At 36.7% G+C, this 9,913-nt stretch overlaps 2 protein-coding genes across 2 annotated transcripts; both read right to left on the minus strand.

Moving 5' to 3' along the window:
- Nucleotides 1-680: 680 nt before the first annotated feature.
- Nucleotides 681-1,238, minus strand: LOC147492991 (uncharacterized). The gene has a single exon (XM_086567715.1). It carries the CDS (start codon nt 1,236-1,238, stop codon nt 681-683), a length of 558 nt encoding a protein of 185 aa, XP_086423841.1.
- A 60-nt stretch (nt 1,239-1,298) lies between these two features.
- Nucleotides 1,299-2,351, minus strand: LOC147492992 (uncharacterized). Its single transcript, XM_086567716.1, has one exon. It carries the CDS (start codon nt 2,349-2,351, stop codon nt 1,299-1,301), a length of 1,053 nt encoding a protein of 350 aa, XP_086423842.1.
- Nucleotides 2,352-9,913: the final 7,562 nt, after the last annotated feature.

Below are 9,913 nucleotides of genomic sequence, written 5' to 3' on the forward strand. Positions count from 1 at the left end.
GACCATATATGTTGGTGTATTTGTAGTGAAAGGGTTGGTAGACAATATATGGTGTTAGTATAGGTAAGCTTCAAATTTTTGTTTGCTCCTCTTTGTTATCCATTTATTTACTCAATGTTGTTTATATGCTTGTTCATTTCTACCTGTTTATCTAGTCAATGGTGCTTCACACTACAATCTTTGGGGCACTTTGAAGAGTTTATTTTGTTACGTTGTACATGTTATTATGAAAGAATCTTTGTGGATAAGTTTGAAACTAACTAATGGGAGGTTTGAAACTATTTGTGGATAAGTTTGGGGGTGGACAATTTGTATTAGCTATTAAGACTGCTGCTAATCAGTGACGCATTTTTTATAGATGTACATACAACTTAAAATGCATACTGGCCATAGGTTTTAAATTTTAGTTCCTAAGTATTTCTTTGTTACCATCTTCAATTATTTGTAGTTCTTCATTATTTAAGCCGCGATAAGATCACACATGTCTGATGAAATCAAAACTGCATGTTAGTATGGTTGAGTTTGTTGCTAGTGGAATAACTGGTTTGGTCTTTTACTTCTCTTTTGGTGTTTGCATGAACTTGAATTTTACTTGTGTTTTAAAAATGTGCTAGGCTCATTTTCATATATGTATATATATATTTTGAAGCATTTAGGGGTTAGGCAGACCCTGACCTGTATTAAGAAACTCTCAAGTACACATGACCTGCGACATCCTGTCTTACAATTTGATCTAGACTTTCCTCTAGAAGTGCCAGGTATATCATATCAAAGGGTACATTACAATTAGCAGTCTTAGCAATAAAGTCTGCTGCCCTATTACTTTCACGAAAAGAGTGGATGTATATAATCTTATCAAACCACGGGTTTAGCAGCTTGATGGTGGCTACTAAGCTCTGACAGTACCAAGGAGCACTCTCCGAACCTAAAAGTATGCATACTGCTCTTAGTGAGTCAGATGCAACCTTCACCTTCCTAAAATCCATTATCTTGCATCCTTTCAATCCTTGAAGAATTGCTCTAAGCTCCTGGACAAGAACTGAACTAGAAGGGTTACATCCCTTGTACATGAAGTGCACTCCTCCTTTTGAATTTCTAACCAAACCTCCATAACTCGAGCCATTATTACTTACTGAGCCATCATGATTCAACGTGACTTCATCGGCCTCAGGTGTAGCCCATGTACAAGTGATAGGGACCTTTGACACAAACTGAGTTTGTATACTTAATCTCTGCATTAGAACTCTCGCGCTTGTTGAATCTTTAATCTCCTTCAGTTGCCCTTGCAACGAAATTTTCTACTGGTTTAAAATAGCATTGCCAACTTCAACAATTGAATGCTGCTTACCTTGAAATCTTCTACTGTTTCGTTCCACCCATATAACATTGATTGTAGCACATACAAAAGCTTTTAAGATATCAGCTTGAATAGATTTGCGATTAGTAGTTTGAAGGGTGTCAAACCACTCAGCATTTGAGCCCTTAAAAGTTCCACTTAATCCCAACTCTCTCTTAATTCTAGCCCACAGTGTTTTAGAGAAAATGCAATCGAAGTAGAGATGTTTGGAGTTTTCCCTTGCACCATTACATAAGCAACACGATGAACTGGATAGAATTTTCCTGACTATTAACCTGTCTTGGGTCAGAAGTGAGCCCGAAAACAATTGCCAACTTGTGAAAGAATGCTTGGGCGTAACCAGTTTTCCCCACACCAGTCTATACCATAGGACTTTAGCTCTAAATGATTTCAAAGATTGATACGCAGACTTTGTTGTGAACATACCTGAACTAGTCTCTGTCCACACCACCTTGTCCTTTTCTAGATTTAGATGTATGCTCATACTAAGGATCCATAGCTTGACTTCACAAGGGGGGAGATTGTACACAGCAACACACCAGTCACCGGATGAAATAAGTGACTCAACTGTGGCATCCTCGGGGAAATTTAGAATTAATCTTGCTTCTATATTCAACCACAAAGGTCTGCTTGAACACCAAGGATCATGCCAAAGAGAAGTGTTTCTGCCATTAACAATCATGTGTCGAGTAAATTGGCTTGTTGTCTCCCTATGGTCTAAAACATTTCTCCATACCCAAGAGCAGTCTTTGGGAACATCCATAGTCCAGAAATGCTTGCTTGTAATCTGATATGTCCACACCCACTGTGCCCACAAAGATTCCTCCTTACTAGCAATTTTGAAAATAAGTCCACAATAAGCAGCTTTGTTCCAAATTTTTGGGTCAATTATACCAAGACTACCTTCCACCTTTCTCAATCTGATAGTGGCTGAGTTTGCAGGATATACTTTCAACTTCATGTCAGCTTCACACCACAGATATCTATTACACATCTTTGTAACACAATCCAAGACGGTGATAGGTAGAATAAAGACTCTAGCCCAATATGTGTGGAAAGAGGATAACACATTTTGAACAAGTTAGAGCCTACCTGCATAAGATAAACATATATTCTTCCAATTAGATATTCTGCAAGTGATTTTCTGTATAAGAGGAAAACAACCCTTGATGCCAAGTCTTGCTAAAAATAGAGGAAGGCCTAAGAATGATATGGGTGGAGAAGCAGTAGTAACTCCCATATAGTCAGCTAGAGTTTTAGTTTCATCATCAGTTAGACCTCCCGCAAGCAAAGAAGTTTTGGACGGGTTGAGGTTAAGCCCAGTTAATGTAGCAAAAGTTTCCAAGTATTGCTTGATGGCCATGATAGACTTTTCATCCCCTTTACAAAAGATCAAAATGTCATCCGCAAAACAAAGATGAGTTACATTCAGCTTCTTGCATTTCGAATGAGGGTTGATCCTGCATTCCTGTAGGCTATGAGAAAGAAGGCCACTCAACAATTCCATGACAAGTACAAAGAGGTAGGGTGATATGGGATCACCCTGTTTGAGTCCCCTTTTACCTTCAAAGTACCCATGAGGCGTACCATTGATCAAGATGGAGAAATGGGGTGCAGTATAACACATTTTCACCCAATTGACAAACTTGCTGGGGAAGTTGAATCTGTGGAGAATAAGTTCTAAAGCTTCCCATGAGATAGTATCATAAGCTTTCTTTAAATCCACCTTGATAGAGCATCTGGTCGTACCATACTTCCTTGTGTACTGCCTAATCAATTCATGTGCCAACAACAGATTGTCTTGAATTATCTGCCAGGAAGAAACGCTGCTTGGCTAATAGATATCAAAGATGAGATGAAAGGCATTAGTCTATTAGTGAGAATCTTTGAAATGCATTTATAAACAATATTACATCAAGAAATGGGCCTAAACTCTTCAACTTTTGTAAGGCTTAAACCTTTGGGGATAAGGCATATGAATGTAGAGTTAACACCTCTTGGAATATTGTTTCTTGAAAAACAAGAAAGAACAGTTGCAGAGAAATCCTGTCCAAGGCAGTCCCAATTTCTCTTGTACAAGCAAGCATTATATCCATCAGGCCCCGGGCTTTTGTTGTCATCCATACTAAAAACAGCCTCCTTGATCTCATCTACAGTGATGTCAGTACATATAATTGTAGATTGTTCAACGGACACAGTACTCCTGACATGAATGATTTCCAGCTGAGACACAGAGCAGTTTGCTTGAGAATCTTGTCTTAGAATAGATTTGTAATATTCAATAAAGGCATCTGCCACCTTTTCTTGTCCCTCACATCTTTGTTGATGCATATTTGTTACCACCCAAACATAATTTTTAGCCTTCCTCTCCTTGATGGTATTGTAGAAGAATTTAGTACCTCTATCTCCGTGCACTGTCCATTCAGTATAGGCTCTCTGCTGTAGATCTGCTTCTTCCAATCTTATGTTCTCACAGAGTCTGATTCTAAGCTCATTTTCCTCCAAACCCAGGTTATGATCAAGTGGTAGTACTTGTAGTCTTTTTTGAATCTCTTCTAATTCCTTCCTGGAGATTTCAGTTTTCTGGTGAAGATTGGAAAAAGATTGCTTTGACCACCTTTTCAACTTTGATTTTAGCATCTTCAGCTTCTGAGTTAAGACATACATCTCACTACTATACAACTGAATTGACCAGCAAGATTGCAAAGTATCCCTGAATTCTGGGGTATGAATCCAAAAATTACTAAATCTGAATGGTGGACTACACCTGTATGCATCTATCCAAGAAACCATAATAGGTGAGTTGTCTGATATTCCTTGAGTCAGGAAATCTGCCACAGAACTTGGGAAAGTTGCATTCCAGCATTAATTCACCAAACACCTATCCAATTTTGCCCATTTCCTATTTAAGCCTGAGCCATAGTTGGTCCATGTGAGAGCACACCCCACTGATTTGATGTCGTAGAGTCCAGCTACAGCTAGACAATTTGAGAAAGGAACTATTTCTCTTGGATGGACTGGAAGGTTTCCAACTCACTCATGTGTGAATAACACATTATTATAGTCACCCACGGAACACCAAGGGCCAGTGATGTTTGAGCTTATAGAAACCATGTCTTGCCATAATCTCACTCTAGTATTCTTATTATTAGTAGCATAAATTGCAGTAAAGAAAAACTCAGCTGAGTTATGTTGTAGAGTCACCTTACAGTGGATAAGCTGCAAAGTTTCCCTCACCTTGTCAACTGAAACTCTACCAACATTCCAAAATAACAAAATCCTTCTCGCATCATCACTGTTGTAGTTATGTTCACATTTCCAAGATGGTGCACACAACGAGCTAATGTAATCAAAATTCACAACTTTAACCTTCAATTCTAATAGACCTAACAAAAGTAGCTGTTTAGCCCTTATAAACTTACTAATCTACTTTGTTTTATTTGGGTCATTGAGACCTCTTATGTTCCAAACACACATAGCCATATAATAACTATCTAACGACCTCGAACTCTTTTGTTCCCAGACCCTTTTGGTCGACCTCTTCCCCTTTTAGCTTGGCTATTAGTTGCACCTCTATTATTGCTCTATGGGCTTGCTCCATTCCCATCAGGTACAACCACCGGAGTTGTTTGTTTGGCAATGACTTCTGCTGCTTGTGTGTGCTCAACAAACATATCTCTTGCTTCTCCCACCATATCAGAGACAATCTCATCTTCACTATCTGCTAGGACATCAAAAGAGTTCCTCTCATTAGTATAAATTTCCGATTTGTCAGCAGCTGGCAAAGCAAGTTGTCCTGGAGCCACCTGTCTTGGAGTTACGAACCCCATCTCTTGCGGATTAACATCTGTAATAACATTTACAACATAAGGGCTCACCACAGGAACCACTGAGAGTTCGAATTTCCTTCCATCAGATTGTTTTGAAGGCTACTAGAGGAGGTTACTTGCACTGGAGGCTCCTCATTTGTTCCATGAACAGATGCTGAAGTATGCTCATCTTCATTCTGTGCATCTAGTGGCCTAGCTGTGGTTGTTGCTGGTACCACTTGAGTTGGTCTCACAATAACTGGAATGACTTCATTCTGTCTAACGACAGTTCCATTAGACCCAAGCATTGGTTGTAGGATTATCAGCTTTGTTGGTCCTTGAGATGCATGTAACCCTGACGTAGCTGCACCATTTCCATTACTTGTTGTAGCTACAATGTTAGCTGGTCTACTAACATTTCTTACTCTCCACCCAGTCGTTGTACCCATATGGCACTTAGATGGTAAGTGACCAAACTTTGAGCATTTGGAACATGCTACTGCCTTCCAAGGGTATTCTGCTTGGACTTCAACTTCTCTTTCCCCTACTTTTAGCTTAACAGATAAAGGATAAGAGTAATTAAGTGGAATAACTTTAAAGTTGGCATTTGCATATATTCGTGCTTTTCCACATTTTTGTACTGCACTAATCTTTCTTTATTAATTTGTGAATTCCAGGACTACCTTGAGTAAGATGATACAGAAGTTGAACTCGCTTAGTGCAGATCTTTTACCTTCACATGTTAATTAGTTAAATGTATGGGGAATGCGTTTGTATATGATTTAATTTAATAAGAAATAAAATTTATCCATTTGAATCATGTTTTATGAATGGATTTTGGTATATTATGTTCTTTAATTATATTCTTTATATTGTGTACATCTAATAGTGGAATAGATTGCAGCTGCGTGTAACACTACAACCTTTCGTGTAGTTTCTATATGTAATAGAACAATGTTATATTCTTTTATGTAATCTATGAAGGTTGACTTATTTGAGTACATGAAGGTACCACACTCGATAGATTGTATGGCAAGCTCTTATGGTTTCTTTATTTTTGTTGGATTCATTGGAAAATGATTGGATTTGACTGAGAATGCATTATGACAGGTTTCACACGTAAAAACGTTAAAAATACAAAGGAGGCTATGTCGAAATTAAATTTTGAATGGAATGATTTGTGTTGAGATGTAGTATTCATTTTAATATGATTTGTATCGAGATACTTTCCAATTTGGGTATCCCGTTCAGTGAGACGTCTTTACTTTCCATTGATTATTCCTTCCTCATAAAATTCTCGTCCAATTATAACCTAGAATGAAACTGAGTTAACAAGTGAATGGGCCGAGTCATCATCAATGAATTAGCATTATGTTATGTTCTTATAAGGTGTCTAATAGAAAGATTCACTGAGTAATCCCTTACCAATAGAAGTTTGGAGGCTCATGAAGGTGGATCTTGCCTTCTCATTGCATCTGAACCAAAGATGATTGAGGATCTCTTCACCCTAATAATTATTTTGTGGTGGTGTGTGGTATATAGGTTTATCATTACAACCAATGGTTTTTCTTTCAAATATGTGATTATAATAGTATTTATAAACTAATTGATTTTATTATTACATATATTTTAACATATCAATTGCATCATATTAGCAATATAATTTGGTAAAATTTCATCACATGGGAAATTGTCATACGATCTAAGGAAAGAGAGCGATGGATTGTCAGTGTATTGTCATGTATGTGTATGTAGAATTGTAGAGGGAGAATAAAAATGATGGATTGTCTTTGCACTCAAGGTTTTGTTGGTGATTATATAGATTGTAGAGATGAAGAATCTCAACATGGTGATGTAACTAAATAGTGGGAATGGAGTTGTCATTGCAACGAGCAAACAATTTTTTATATGCAAATCAAATGTTTGATTTGGTTCAAAAGAAAATACGTAGGTATGAAAAACATGAGTACATATATTTCCAAATTGGGTTAAATGCATAGATGGGTAGCAAACTATACATGAAATCAAACATTGGTGTATAAACTTTTTTTGGAGCAATTTTGGGTAATGAAGTGTACCACGTTTTGCAACGTTGGGTTTTGTTTCACTTCCATCCAATTTTTTCATACGTGTCAAGTTTTTTCATATGTGTAAGATTTCCACTAGATCGCCACATAGGAAAATAAGTGACACATAATTAGAGAAAAAGAAAAAAAACTTAACACGTGTAAAAAAAATGGACGGAAGTGAAACAGAACCCAACGTTGCAAAATGTGGTACACTTCATTACCCAAATTTGCTAAAAAAAAGTTTATACTTACACCAATGTTTGATTTCGTGTATAGTTCGTTACCCATCTATACATTTTTTTTTCTTCCAACGGTCAACTCAGGTTACATAACCACCCATCAATAGGCTTGGACACTTTCCATATGTGGAACATGCGTTACCATTGTTTATTTGTAAGTATTAATAAATACAATAAATTGGTCCCAAGGCCCATTTTCGAGTGAAAATCACTTTCAAAAGCAGCGATTTTTTTTAATCACTCTCAAGGACAAATTTCAGGTGAAAATAACCCGGAAAACTAATTTTCGAGTGAAAATAACCCTTAAGGACAAATGGCCCGAATTTGAAATACATATTTTCCAATTTTACCCGTTATGTCGTTTTGCTATGAACAATGAGTGTTCATACCTTATGGTGATGTATAAGCAATGATTGTTCATACCCAAATAAGTGAACGTACCTCATACAATATATTGATGTATAAACAATGATTGTTCATACTCTAATAGGTGTTCTTATTGATCATACATTATGTTGAGATATGAACATTGCATTGTTCATACCCCAAATAGGTATGTATAATGATTGTTCATAGCTCATGTAGATGTATGAACAATGATTATTCATACCCCAAATAGCTCATACAACAACGTACCCTATGTATGAACAATGATTGTTCATAGCTCATGTTGAGGTACAAACAGTGATATATTGTTCATACTCCAATAGGCCTTTTTACTAATCATACATTATGTTGAGGTATGAACAATGAATGTTTATACTCAAAATAGATATGAACAATCAACAATGATTATTCATATGAACAATTAGTGTTCATAGCTCATGTTAATGTATGAATAGTGATTGTTTATACCCATAAACTGGGTCATTTTGGTTGGGACAGTCCGTTTATTATTTTGTACCAGGGGTATACTTGACCTTTCATCTACCAGAGCTGTTTTTAATTTCGCGTTAAGGGTATACTTGACCTTTCATCTACATAGCCTTTGTGAGTGATTAAAAAATAAATGTGTCCTCTAAAGTTATTTTTTCCCCCGATCTGTCCTAAGAGTCACTCCTTATAACAAATACAACTAATAGGAGATAGTGTGCTTATCAAGAGTTTCAAGTATTGTAATTGTTAAGCTAGTAAGCTTAGTAAAGTAGGATGAAATTAAGATTACAACAATTGACCAATTTATTTGAATGAGTATAATGTTGAATTCAATCGAGTGTTTAATTTGGATAAAACATATATAGTCATGTCTTCAAAAGTGGTAAAAGTTGCCTACTCACCTAATAGGTAGGGATCAAAATTAAGCCAAGTAGTATGGTTGTCCTATATACAGGTGATTGTTGAGGCGTGACTATTGATTGTTGACAGCAACACCAGTTTTGTGTATGTAATGTGAGTTGTTGTATTTGACTTGACGTTTGAGCATCTCCAAAAAAATACTGCTTAGCTAATCTCCACATTTTACATATTTTATACTAGGAGATTTAGAATTCAAAGAAGGCATCTATGCAAAAGTCGACGCCGAGGTTGTACTAATTAAACTCTGAGATGGGCATTACTAGGGATGGAAATGGGTCAGGTTCGGGTGGGTCAGATCATGGTATATCCTGGCTACAAACTTTGGGAGCTATGCTGCTATGGGCAATATCGGTGTGTTTTCAATTTAGGTTTTTGGTTTTTGGCCGCGGTCATGTTTCTTTCTCTATGGACCGTAGATATTGACCCGTGTTTTTATATCCGTTACATCTATTGAAAAGTAAAGGAGCGCGAAATGAAAAGTTAGACAATGAAATATTCTACCTAGAATTATGGTAACCATCTTTCTTGTTAATACAAAATCCTTTTTTTATCGAAAAAAAAAAAAAAAAAAAACAATAACCAACTTTCTCTTTCTCTCTCTCCCGGTTTTCTTCCCCCCTCTCTCTCTGAACACCACCACACAAACTCAAAGAGAAGAGCGGCTATCTCAACTCACTCCCTCACTTCTTTAGCTCATCTCTCTTCCTCATATGTGTGTTTTTTCCCCATCTCTCGTTTGGCTTGGGTTATGGAAATAATTTCATTTATTATTGTTGTTCGTGTTAGACTTTTCTGATTACAGAGTGTTTGGTCTAAAGTAGTCTTCTTTTGAATCCAGTTTGTCTTGCACTTCTAAGACCTAACCAGTCCTCTTGGATTCGTATTGGGTTCTGTTCCAACTCAACCATCTCGAGGAAAACATTGGGGAAGAACAAACTGGTTAATTTTACCGACAAGGTTTGTTTTTTGTTGTTGTTGGTGATGGGTTTGAAAGCACGAGGTAGATGATGTCCAAAAATTTCATAAAATTGAAAACTTTTTGCAAAATTGATCCGTTTAGGTTAAATTTGTATTATGAAATATCCAACCGAGTTTTCTAATTGATAGACATGATTGTTTTAGGATTTTAGACAGTAATTTCAA

The sequence above is a fragment of the Coptis chinensis genome, chromosome 6 (genome assembly GCF_015680905.1).
Source record: "Coptis chinensis isolate HL-2020 chromosome 6, ASM1568090v1, whole genome shotgun sequence".
Taxonomy (NCBI): Eukaryota; Viridiplantae; Streptophyta; class Magnoliopsida; order Ranunculales; family Ranunculaceae; genus Coptis; species Coptis chinensis.